The sequence below is a fragment of the Caretta caretta genome, chromosome 16 (assembly GCF_965140235.1).
Source record: "Caretta caretta isolate rCarCar2 chromosome 16, rCarCar1.hap1, whole genome shotgun sequence".
Taxonomy (NCBI): Eukaryota; Metazoa; Chordata; order Testudines; family Cheloniidae; genus Caretta; species Caretta caretta.
Window position 1 is genome coordinate 20,689,348 of NC_134221.1, and position 12,310 is coordinate 20,701,657.

Below are 12,310 nucleotides of genomic sequence, written 5' to 3' on the forward strand. Positions count from 1 at the left end.
CGATGTAGATGAATTTAAAGATCTGGATACTCACTTTCTCTTGCTGACCAAGCAGAGTTTGAAACTGAACCCATGGAGATTTTATTTCTGGGAGAAATCTTGCAGCATCTCCCCCAGTCTTTCCAGCCTGGATCCACCCTAGCTGGACTTGTTTTGACCCACTCTGATAATAATCAAAACAAGCCTAGTTAAAAGCCGATTGCTTGAAAGTACTGTAATTACTGTCATTATGCACTTCATAATGCCTGAACAACTTCATTTTCGTAGTACAGGCGTGGTTTCTTTTGGGGGTTTGTTTGTTTTTTTTTGGTACTTTACTAACCTAGGATCACAGGCAATTTGTTCCAAGAAGATGAGCTTCCAACAAAAGACATTTGCGTATCCTAACAAGTACAGAACAAGCTAAAAATGAGCACCGCTCCAATCTCAGGAACTAAAAAGGAGCTGTCTGGATAACTAGGAAAAATAAGCAGTTTCATATCTCTGCAGATCTCTTGTATGATAACGGTATCATCCCTAGATATTTCGGGAGAAGGTGAAACAAAAAAATGTAGCCCTCTTTCCTAAGGAAAAAATGGGGCTGAAAAGTTAACACAAATTAATATGCAACACAAACAATAGCAGGACACCGCACATAAAGCTACAAAGCAGAGCTCTCCCAGGTGAGGTGGGAAAGAGAGGGTTAAAAAGAAGATGCACTGTTCCAGCAAAAACATGAGATCCAGAATTTTTTATTTCCATGAGACTTACATGGATATTTCAGACTGGAAAGTCTGCTTACAAACTCGTCCCACCTCAGGCCCTGCGCCACGACTGACTGGCAGATCTGCACAGCACAACCCTCCTCAGATTCCCTTACTGCAATGACAGCTGGGGATGTTTTGAAAACCTAGAAGGCTCCAAAAACTACTGACCAATCAAAAGAGTGGGTTAATATAATGCCAGCTCGCCTTGGATACTGCTGCCATCCAGATGCTTTTTAAAAAGACAGGGGGAAATTCATTCCTAGAAAACCAGTGGAGCTGCAATGGGGTTCATTTAATCCCTAGTTTATGATGTTTTCAAAATTCAATTTTTATAATACTCTCAGAGGAGGAAAGAAGGTGTTGAGTGTAAAACACAGGACTGGAACTCAGGAGATCTGGCTCTGCCACCAACTTTGTGTGTTACCTTGGGCAAGTTACTTTATCCCACTTTTACAGAGAAGTTTTGTCACTGGGCATTGTGAAGCTTTGTAACATTTGTAAAGCTCTCTGCAGTTCTTGACTGGAAGGTGAGAGGGAATAAATGCAAATAATCATTATTGTACCTTAAAAGACTCTTTTCCCCCTCCCAATTTGGCAAACACTGAAATTTTCTTCTCTCTAGTTCAAGCATTTTTTCATATGCACATGGCTGTTTAATCACACCACCAACTAGCAGTTCACACAACATTTCTGCAACAAATCATCCCATTATCTTACCACTGTCATCCTCTGATATTAGCAACACAGTGAATCCGGGAACTGTGTTGGTTAGTGAACCAACCAGAAAGGGGGAGCAGAGATACATGAGCCTTTGTGAGTGTGTGGGAACATGGGACATAGGCCTGGAAGGGCTCTCCTGTGGCACTGAGTCCAGTCCTGTGCTATCACAGGCAATCCTGATATATCACCCAATTCTGAAACTTATCAAGCTCCACCCTAAAACCAGTTAGGTTTCTTGCCCCCACTTCTACTGAAAGCCTATTCCAGAACCCCAATCTCTGATGGTTAGAAACCTTCTGATTTCCAGTCTAAATTTACTCATGGCCAGTTTATCCTCATTTGTTCTTGTGCCAACATTGCCCTTTAGCTTCAAGAGCCACCCCCGCCCCTGCTCTCCAGCCTTTCTTCCTCCCTCCATGTATTTATAGAGACTAGAGAGCAATCGTATCTGCTCTCATCCTTTGATTTGCTAGGCTAAACAAGCCAAGCTCTTCCAGTCTCCTTTCATATGAAAGGATCTCCATTCCCTCGGTGTAAGAGGGCCCCAGTACACTGCAGCTTAACCATTATTTAAATGGCTTTATTCTTGTTTCTTCACATGATTGAAGTTTGTTCCCTGGATATATACTAGGTTTGTTTGTTTTCGCTGTAATAATTGTGCTGTTTGCATTCAGTAGGTGAGTTGCTTGCTGTATACGCTGAGGCTTAGCAATGCACTTGTTGCACACATAATGTAAGCCTAGCCTCGAGTTTGCAACTACAGACCAAAACAGAGAGCTTGTTTGAAATGAGATGGTGCCACCCAGCATGAAGCTGCACGGGAGCTTCTTGATATTACCTACATCAGTGGTTCTTAAACTTTTGTACTGGTGACCCCTTTTCACACAGCAAGCCTCTGAGTGCAACCCCCCTTATAAATTAAAAACACTTTTTATGTATTTAACACTATTATAAATTCTGGAGGCAAAGCGGGGTTCGGGGGGGGGGAAGGCTGACAGCTCGTGACCCCCTAAGAAATAACCTCACGACCCCCTGAGCGGTGATGACCTCCAGTTTCAGAACCCCTGACCTACACCATGCTGCAAAGCAACAGCTTGCAACCCTGTTACTTGGGTCACTGTTAGTCAAAGCCAAGCAGCAATCACGCAGTTCTAAAATGTAAATACTGCAAAACCTGGAATTTATGTCTTCTAAAAGCCGATTTTATGGATAGAGCCAGGTTGTTTTAGGTGGAAACAAGGATGGAGCAGAAAGAGGGTCAGACCTAGGTGACCTGGAGTTGCAGCTAGCAAGAGATGTTAAGAGTAACAAGAAGGGTTTCTTCAGGTATGTTAGCAACAAGAAGAAAGTCAAGGAAAGTGTGGGCCCCTTACTGAATGAGGGAGGCAACCTAGTGACAGAGGATGTAGAAAAAGCTAATGTACTCAATGCTTTTTTTGCCTCTGCCTTCACGAACAAGGTCAGCTCCCAGACTACTGTACTGGGCAGCACAGCATGGGGAAGAGGTGACCAGCCCTCTGTGGAGAAAGAAGTGGTTCGGGACTATTTAGAAAAGCTGGACGAGCACAAGTCCATGGGGCTGGATGCGCTGCATCCGAGAGTGCTAAAGGAGTAGGCGGATGTGATTGCAGAGCCATTGGCCATTATCTTTGAAAACTCATGGCGATCGGGGAAAGTCCCGGACGACTGGAAAAAGGCTAATGTAGTGCCCATCTTTAAAAAAGGGAAGAAGGAGGATCCTGGGAACTACAGGCCAGTCAGCCTCACCTCAGTCCCTGGAAAAATCATGGAGCAGGTCCTCAAGGAATCAATTCTAAAGCACTTAGAGGAGAGGAAAGTGATAAGGAACAGTCAGCATGGATTCACCAAGGGCAAGTCATGCCTGACTAATCTAATTGCCTTCTATAACGAGATAACTGGCTCTGTGGATGAGGGGAAAGCAGTGGACGTGTTGTTCCTTGACTTTAGCAAAGCTTTTGACATGGTCTCCCACAGTATTCTTGCCAGCAAGTTAAAGAAGTATGGGCTGGATGAATGGACTATAAGGTGGATAGAAAGTTGGCTAGATTGTCGGGCTCAACGGGTAGAGATCAATGGCTCCATGTCTAGCTGGCAGCTGGTATCAAGTGGAGTGCCCCAAGGGTCGGTGCTGGGGCCGATATTTTGTTCAATATCTTCATAAATGATCTGGAGGATGGTGTGGATTGCACTCTCAGGAAGTTTGCAGATGACACTAAACTGGGAGGAGAGGAAGATACGCTGGAGGGTAGGGATAGGATACAGAGGGCCCTAGACAAATTAGAGGATTGGGCCAAAAGAAATCTGATGAGGTTCAACAAGGACAAGTGCAGAGTCCTGCACTTAGGACGGAAGAATCCCATGCACCGCTACAGACTAGGGACCGAATGGCTCGGCAGCAGTTCTGCAGAAAAGGAACTAGGGGTTACAGTGGACGAGAAGCTGGGTATGAGTCAACAGTGTGCCCTTGTTGCCAAGAAGGCCAATGGCATTTTGGGATGTATATGTAGGAGCATTGCCAGCAGATAGAGGGACGTGATCATTCCCCTCTATTTGACATTGGTGAGGCCTCATCTGGAGTACTGTGTCCAGTTTTGGGCCCCACACTACAAGAAGGATGTGGAAAAATTGGAAAGAGTCCAGTGGAGGGCAACAAAAGTGATTAGGGGACTGGAACACATAACTTATGAGGAGAGGCTGAGGGAACTGGGATTGTTTAGTCTGCAGAAGAGAAGAATGAGGGGGGATTTGATAGCTGCTTTCAACTACCAGAAAGGGGGTTCCAAAGAAGATGGATCTAGACTGTTCTCAGTGGTAGCTGATGACAGAACAAGGAGTAATGGTCTCAAGTTGCAGTGGGGGAGGTTTAGGTTGGATATTAGGAAAAACTTTTTCACTAGGAGGGTGGTGAAACACTAGAATAGGTTACCTAGGGAGGTGGTGGAATCTCCTTCCTTAGATATTTTTAAGGTCAGGCTTGACAAAGCCCTGGCTGCGATGATTTAGTTGGGGATTGGTCCTGCTTTGAGCAGGGGGTTGGACTAGATGACCTCCTGAGGTCCCTTCCAACCCTGATATTCTATGATTCTAGTGTCATTTCCCAAGAGAGGCAGCTCAATCCCACAGAGCTCCATTAGGGAGCGATCTGGTCATGGCCGGCACATCCATCTCCAACAGCAGCGGCTCTACCAAGTGCCAGTATAACCCTCCATGAAGCCCAGCATCATCCGTATGCTCTAACTCTAACACAGCAGCTGGTATGTTATAGCTGATCCTGTCACTGCTAAGCAGTGGCCTCATAATCCCAGTCTAACAGGGGGCCAAAGAAAGACAGAAACCTCAGGCATCTCAGACTCCGGCTGGGATCGGATTCTTCCAACCTGAGCAGGTATGTTCACCTAGCACTGGCAGTCTAATTCAAAGGGGAAAACACAAAACATTCCAAGAAATATCACGTGTTTATGTTTGTGAAAGGCCCCAGCTTGGCAGCCTGTCACCGGAGGTCCCGTCCCATCACTAACACTCTGTAGAGAAGCTTGCCTTGACCTTCTCCAAAGTGAAAAGATAGTCTCCATGCCTATTTATTATTTGGCTTTGGTGGAGGCAGCCACGGGAAATGCCAATGAGCGTCACCTACAGCGGTGATCTTTGGGATGTAAGCACCACGCCAAGACACTGAACTGGAGATATTGGCTGCTAGCCGTCACAGATCGGCTATGTGCAATTGTAGGCAGTTTCATTATACCATCCCATAGCAGAACAGGAAGGGAGAAAGACAGTACAGAGATAGGAGGAGAGGTATAAGGCGTAAGCTGAAACGTTCAGAACCCACAAGGGGATTGCCAGGGACATAGCCAACTAAGCCAAGTCTTATGCCAAGATGTAGGATTGGAGGAGGACAAGCTGGGAAATTGAGAACAAGAGACACTAACCCAGAGGGAATGGAGTGTAAGGGGGAAGACAGACAGACGCACAAGCCCACGCAATCCCACCTTCAGAGTCTTTTGTTAAACAAGCCTTTCCAAATCCACATTTTAAGACTTAAAAGAAAAAAAAAGAAGCCTTCAAACCTGGGAGCTTGCCAAAGCTTAAAACACTGTTGCAGACTGCCCACACTTTAAATAAGCAGTAATTGAACAATTATTGAAATAAAGGAGGCTATGTGCTTCAATGAAATTACATCAACTCGCTATGGTACAGCTTCAAATAAAGTGTCACTGAAAAAAAAATTTAAAGGGCAAACTGACAGAAGCAGTGGGACATAGGATACGTTTTTATGAGGTGTATTACAGTAGCACCTGGAGGACCCAACCAAGATGAGAGTCCCATTGTGCTTGGAGCTGTACAATTCTGTAACCAGAGACAGTCTCTGTTCCAATGAGTTTAAAATCTAAATACTCAAGGGTTGGGAGAGGAGACAGTCCCAGAGAGGGGAGTGATTTGCTCACCATCATCACTGGCAAAGTGGGGAATAGAACCCAACTCTCCTGAGCCCAGCCCTGCACCCCATTCAGCAGCCCACGCACCCTCCCCTGTGTCAGGAATACATTCAGCCTTGGTATCTGGAGGCAGCAGAATGCTGCCTTACCTGCCTTCACTATGCCCCCCTTAAAGGCCATAGGAGCCATCAAGGAGAAATACAAGGACCTGACCCTGTAAGCAGATTCTCATGAGCAGTCCTCACTCACACAAACAGCCCCATTGAAGTCACTGTAATGAAATCCATGGGCCTACTTCCACGATGAAGGGTTTGCCGGATCAGGCCTATATCCATTGCCCTTGCCCATTTCCCCCCCCTCTCCCCCCCCCCCCGTGCTGGCTGTGCAGCCAAAGAGTGCAGATTCAGGGGGACCTGGGGGCACACAGGGAGAGATCATACAAATTACTCCATGCCTCCTAAGCTCTGTGTGGGTCCTGCCTAGCTCAGGAGGCCCATGAACTTGCTGTGGTTCAAGTTGTTGCAGACTACTTTGTTCTGCTAGATCAGGTCCTTGGTGCACAAGACTTTTCACTCCCTGAAGCCCCAGAGCGTGACACTTCACATCCCTCTTTTCGTAGTGCCGGTGGCTGCATTTTGCAATTTTAAAAATAATTGAAACAGGTGGGATGCCTGGGTTTTCTCTGCTCACCAGTGAGCCTGCAGAGAATGGCGTCTGTGAGGAACTCAGAATCCCTGGCTATATTCTCTCTCTCAATGAACCTTTTCACCCAGCAAATACACTGATGGACATTTCCCAGACCAAAGCCCTTCCCGTCAGTCTGAACGTCTCAACTCCTAGAGGAGTGCCATAAAGAGCCCATAACATAAAGCTCATGCTCAAATAAATTGGTTCGTCTCTAAGGTGCCACAAGTACTCCTTTTCTTTTTATAAAGAGCCCATAACATTTCTCACTGCAGCAGTCTCTCCACTGAATCTCTGGGATGCATTTAAACAGACACACACGCACACTGCAAACTGAACTAAAAGGAAACTTAAGGCTGATGCAAGTATCCAAGCCCAAATCAGCTCATTCAGCCCAAAGAACACAGCTCCACATGGTAACAGACATGCCACAAGCGGGGCTTCAAAAGAGAGCTTTCGGAGGGGACTGTTCCCCGGTGAGGGTACCAGCCTGGGGTTCTAGGAGGTGAGCTCAGTTCTCTGCTCCACATGCGACCTGAGGCAAGTCACTGAGCGTGACATCTTCAAACACACTTCTGAGCCTAAGCCCCGTTTTAAAAAGTGACACAGGCAATTTACGAGCCTACTGGAAATCAATGGGAATTTGGCTCTTGAATCCCTACATTGCTTTTGAAAATAGGGCTGAGGCTCATAAATCATTCCGGTGCTTTTGAAAAATGTTACCCATAATCTCTCTGGGCCTCATCTCCCTATCTGTACAATAGGGCTAACAGCACTGCCCGAGCCCACAGGGCCTTGTGAAGAGAAATACAATAAAGGTTGTGAGGAGCTCAGACAGTCCAATAATGGCAACCATACAAGTACTATTGCTAGCTCCCAGGCATCACGCAGCGAAAGACAGTGAGTGCTTATTATATTTATACTAGAGTCAGTCTGAATCCAAAAAGCTGAATCCAAAGAGCCTGTCCTTTCAGGAAGCTCAGATACAGAGGCAAACTCTGCAGTTCCAACCCTGGCCTAACCAAAAGCCCCTAACTGGGCTGTGGGTCTGCATCCAGCTCTTCATGGTGAGCTCAGTTCCCTCACTAGTGCATATTCCTTATGTTCCTTGGATTGTAAACTCTTTGGGAGTTGGGACAGTCTTTTTATTCTGTGTTTGTACAGCACCTAGCACAGTGGGATCCTGCTCTATGACTGGGGCTCCTACGTACCACCACAAAACAGATGAATGAACATCATAATAATAAATAATCCTAAAATTCTATAGGGTGAAATCCTGGCAAAATGCCCATGGACCTCAATAGAGCCAGGATTTCACCCCTAGGCTATTGGTTGGCAAAAACACATTCTATAGTCTGCAGAAGTGCCACCCTCTACTTATCGGTTGCAATTGGTATTTGCTCCCCTTCTGCACAAGCAAAAAGATCCGTGTATATTGGCCAATATCAAATCCGGTTAGTTTAAAGAAACAACATAACGTGATTAAATAAACTAGCCTTCATTGTTTTGTTGCATCTGTAGGCTGCTTGTGGGCAGAATCTTATTATAAAGAAAGCTATAATGCTATAAAAATGCCTTTTATTAAGTGATTTTTGGGGGAGGGCGGAGGGAGGAAGAGACTTTTGGAGGGGGTGCTCAGGGAGCAGAAATTGCTCCTTTAAACTCCAAATCTCCTGAGCCTCATAATTGACAGCTTTGGTGCAGCTCTGCCTGAAGAGTGTGAAAGTAGCTTTCCTTTCATTTTCCCAGCTAACTCCCTTTAGATTTTTTCCTAAATCCAACGATGGCTCCAGCCATCTAGCACGATGAATAATTGGGTTTTGGCAAACGCCCGGGAGTTCTGCAGTACTTCAGAGGAAAGAGTAAATTTCTGTGAACCAAGAGATCAAAGGCTATTAGATGATCAAATAAATGTAAACCAGTGGTACTAAGCAGAAGATTTTGATGTTCTACATTGACTCGCGTGTGCTCAGTATTCCAAAGCATTTACAAAGTAATAAGTCAGTTATAGGCAGAGCACTGGCTGAGAACAATGAAGATGTTATACATTTAGGAATTCATCACGCATAGTTTTGGCCATTGCATACTTTTTAGTAAAGGAAAAGAATGTTTGCCAGAATTCAGGGTTACTCTTCTTGGAAAAAACCCTTAGGAGGGGACCTGTTATTTCCACCTGGAAAGGCAGAACAGACCTCACTTCAAGGTCTCATTGGACTCTAACTTGATGGCCCATCTATCTAAGTTTTTATAAGGTCACCCACCACCATGGTATCAACGCCTGTACAGTTTACTGGAATATTTTTGAGCATGTGCAAGCTTCATTAATAGCAAATAGCTTCTATGTTAGAATGCCAGTTTGACCGAGACATGGGAAATGCTTCACCTTTTGTAAATACCATTGAAAAGTCTGGACGTAATTAATATTGCAGGGTGCCTTTGGAAATACCCACTACAGACACTGATAACTGACCATATACTCATGCCTGGTTTCGTAGAGCAAAGGAAAAGCTATAGATTTGGATTTAGGCTTTGTTGAGGATATAACTTGTTACTCTTAAAGTGTTTCTTCTGTATAATAAAGATAAAAACTTAGACTGTAAGCTCTTGGGGCAGGGACCATCTTTTTGTTCTGTGTGTACTGCACCAAGCACAATAGGATGCTAGCTCCTATGTGATACCGCAGTAGCAACAGTTAGTTATAAAGGAACCATTCTCACCAAAAAACAAATGACACTGTGAAATCGGTACCATGTGGAATGGAAGGAGTAGGGAATTTACAATGTGGAGCTGTCAATTAATAATGTTGCCTAGACGTGAGTTTGGAGACAGGCATGTCCGATGTGTTCCTGGATCTCATTACAGGAATGCCAACAAAAGAGCCACAGACATCAGCAGTCCCACCCTTGCCCAGTAAAGTGGCATAGAAGTGACATAGAATTCTTGTGACCTGATTTTGACTTCATTGTGAGTTGTGGATACTCAGCAAAGGACTTAAGCAATATATGAGCCTTGTGCTGACTTTTTGCCCATGGGTAAGTTTCATCCTTGGTCTTCAGCACTAAGCAGGATTTGGCCCCTAGTATTACATTCAGTGTCTCTTTAAGTTTGGTGCATTCACATGGAATACCTGCATAGATTCAGTCACGAGAGTGCAGCAGCTATTGTCGTCAGGCTCAAAGACTCTATTAAAAGCAGAATAATCCATTACAAGCTGTTAAAATTAAAACTGACCATCGCTGCGTGCAGTAGCTATTACCATAAACACTTGACTGAGCAAAGAATGTGCAGCCACGAGTCACAAGGAAAACCACATCATCCATTTCTTTTCTATTTGTATATTTTCATAACCTGGAAATGGCATAGGTTCAGTTGTGTGGGAACACAAAGCATTGGCAGTTGAGGGCAGAGAGAAGTCCCGTTTTGGGTGGCTTAGTGTCCAGTCAACGTTCACGTCAAATCCCCAGTAATATTAAGGGGAGTGAAAGGCACACATGAAAAGGGGACTAAAACCCCGGGTTTCTTAAACACAGCTCTTGCATGGCCAAGAAACTCATGCAATTCATGCAGCTGCAAACTTACTGTGAAAGTGAGGAATCCATACTGAAATCTTCTGCATGTGGCCTACAGACACAGAGTAAAAGCATCATAACAAAGGAGACAAACATCAATTATACCATAAGGGTTACCGGGGGAATGGACAGGGCTGAGGGGTAAAGACCTGTTAAAGGAAACTAACATAAAACAGACAAAACCAATCATTATAATGGGCCAAATTCAAAGATATGCTATCAAGATCAATGGAGCTGTATGCAATTATCTGGGGTAGAATTTGGCCATGTGTCTCTTAATATCCTGATCAATATACTATTTACTGTGTATTGGATGTTAGGCATCAAAGAATATTATGTAATGAGATTTTTGTGGGGGGGTGTTTACTTTTTTTTTTTTTTTAAAGGCCCAGCTATACTATATTCCTACGCATGAAAAAAATAAAATGTTATATTTTTTGCAAATTATATTGCTGCACTATTTTAATACGTCACATCCGTTGGGAATAACTTTTTGGTGTTTCTCACAGGTTACACACCGGATTGATCCTGAATGCATCTGTTTTTATTTTACATTCACTGTGCATTAGACAAAAGGAAGACAGACAAGTAACAGAACAAAGAAGAACAATGAGGGTGGTATTAATGGCACTAATGACAGAAAGGGGAGATGGGATAAGAACACAAGGCGCACGAAAGAGAGTAGGAGTCAAAGGAAACATTCAGTTCCAAACAGCGCTCATGGGATTTGAATGTTCATGTACTGTACATTTCCAAAGTGTAGCTGAGTACTACCTGTGCCAGTTTTCAGGTACCCTTCTCTCTTTTTGTAATGGCTAAGTGTCTTGGTTCTGTTCAGAATCCAGCTCCATCAAAAGCTCCTATTCCTCAGCACTGTAGGGCACTATAAAAAGTCATTGATCCGAAGGCTCTGCTACATTAATACAAGTCCCCACTATCTTTAATCTGTAGGCAGATCCACACAACTGCCTTTTCTTCCAGAAAACCAGCAGCCTGCACTGGGCTCTTAGGCTCTGGGGATGACAGAGTCTCCAGGCATTCTGTCTGCACCAGCCCAGGGCCTTCAAAAAACCCAAAGCCAAGCTGAATTTGGCTCCAGAGGGCATTCAAACCATTGTGCTGTCTTTACACTTTCTGGGCTGCCATCCCTTGGCCATTAGTTTAATCAAGATTCTGCTTGGTACAATCAGGAACGCTGAAACTGGATCAGCCCCCTGAAGCATGTGTGAAGCAAAACACCATAATCAATCAGTTGCCACAAGGACCTAAAAACTGGTCTGGTTTTGTTTAATACTTCTCAGGAAAAGCTGAGGACCATTAAAATTGACAAACAATTTTACGCTGCTGAGGACTTACTCCATGTAGCAAAAATTAAGATTGCTGCAGTTGGGGCCCAATTTTGTTTGCCACAGAACCCAGGCAAGATTCAGCTCCCCAGATCCTTTTGAAATGTCCTGCAGAGCTCACACTATGGCCTTTTGCTCCATCACTGGCTCCTGGGAACCACAAAGTCCCACAAGGAGAGTAGCCTAAATTCAAATAGTCCACTAGCTGAACTTCACATACACCAGTACCAAGGAAAAGTACAAAGGTAAAGAGGAGATCTCAGGGAAAGACTCCATGATGGGCTTCCATTAGCACAACTGGGGATTCCCCCAATAATCCAGTCCCCACACACCACTCATCCCATGTCCCTCACCTGCTGTAAAACAGAGCTGGGATGAATCTCCCCATAAACTGCTCTCCATTTCCTCTTCATTCCCTAGGTGCATGTGTGGGAGGAAATTGAGTTCACTCTGGCTAAATGATCGTTAATTCCAGTAAGGACTGTGGGATCAGGGTAAAATTTCACTGGCTTCATTTCCTTTGAAAGAGAGACATCTCACATGGCTGTAGCCCAAGCACCGTGATTGAAAGGGCCTGGATCTGCAGTCATTACTGAAGTCCCTGGTAGATTAGTACAAGTGAGGGACGAAGGATGGTCTCTTTGATCAGGATGCTATCTTGGACGTGGGGGACCCCGGTTCAATTCTCTGCTCTGCCTCAGACTGTCTGCGTTACCCTGGGCAAGTCACTTTCAGCTTGTCTGTACAGTTAGAATGGGGCAAGCTGGGGTGTAAATCTACCTCACACC

The 12,310-nt window shown here is 44.7% G+C and overlaps 1 protein-coding gene across 7 annotated transcripts in view; it reads right to left on the reverse strand.

Annotated features, from left to right (window-relative positions):
• The window catches only part of KCNT1 (potassium sodium-activated channel subfamily T member 1), a 201,179-nt gene that overhangs the window by 88,654 nt on the left and 100,215 nt on the right, over positions 1-12,310 (reverse strand). For 2 of the 7 annotated variants that reach the window (XM_048823214.2, XM_048823211.2), the window contains exon 2: positions 10,187-10,228. The exons of the other annotated variants lie outside the window; for them this stretch is intronic. In XM_048823214.2, coding sequence (XP_048679171.1) covers positions 10,187-10,228 — 42 coding nt within the window. The remainder of the gene's footprint in view (positions 1-10,186; positions 10,229-12,310) is intronic. 7 annotated transcript variants of the gene reach the window in all.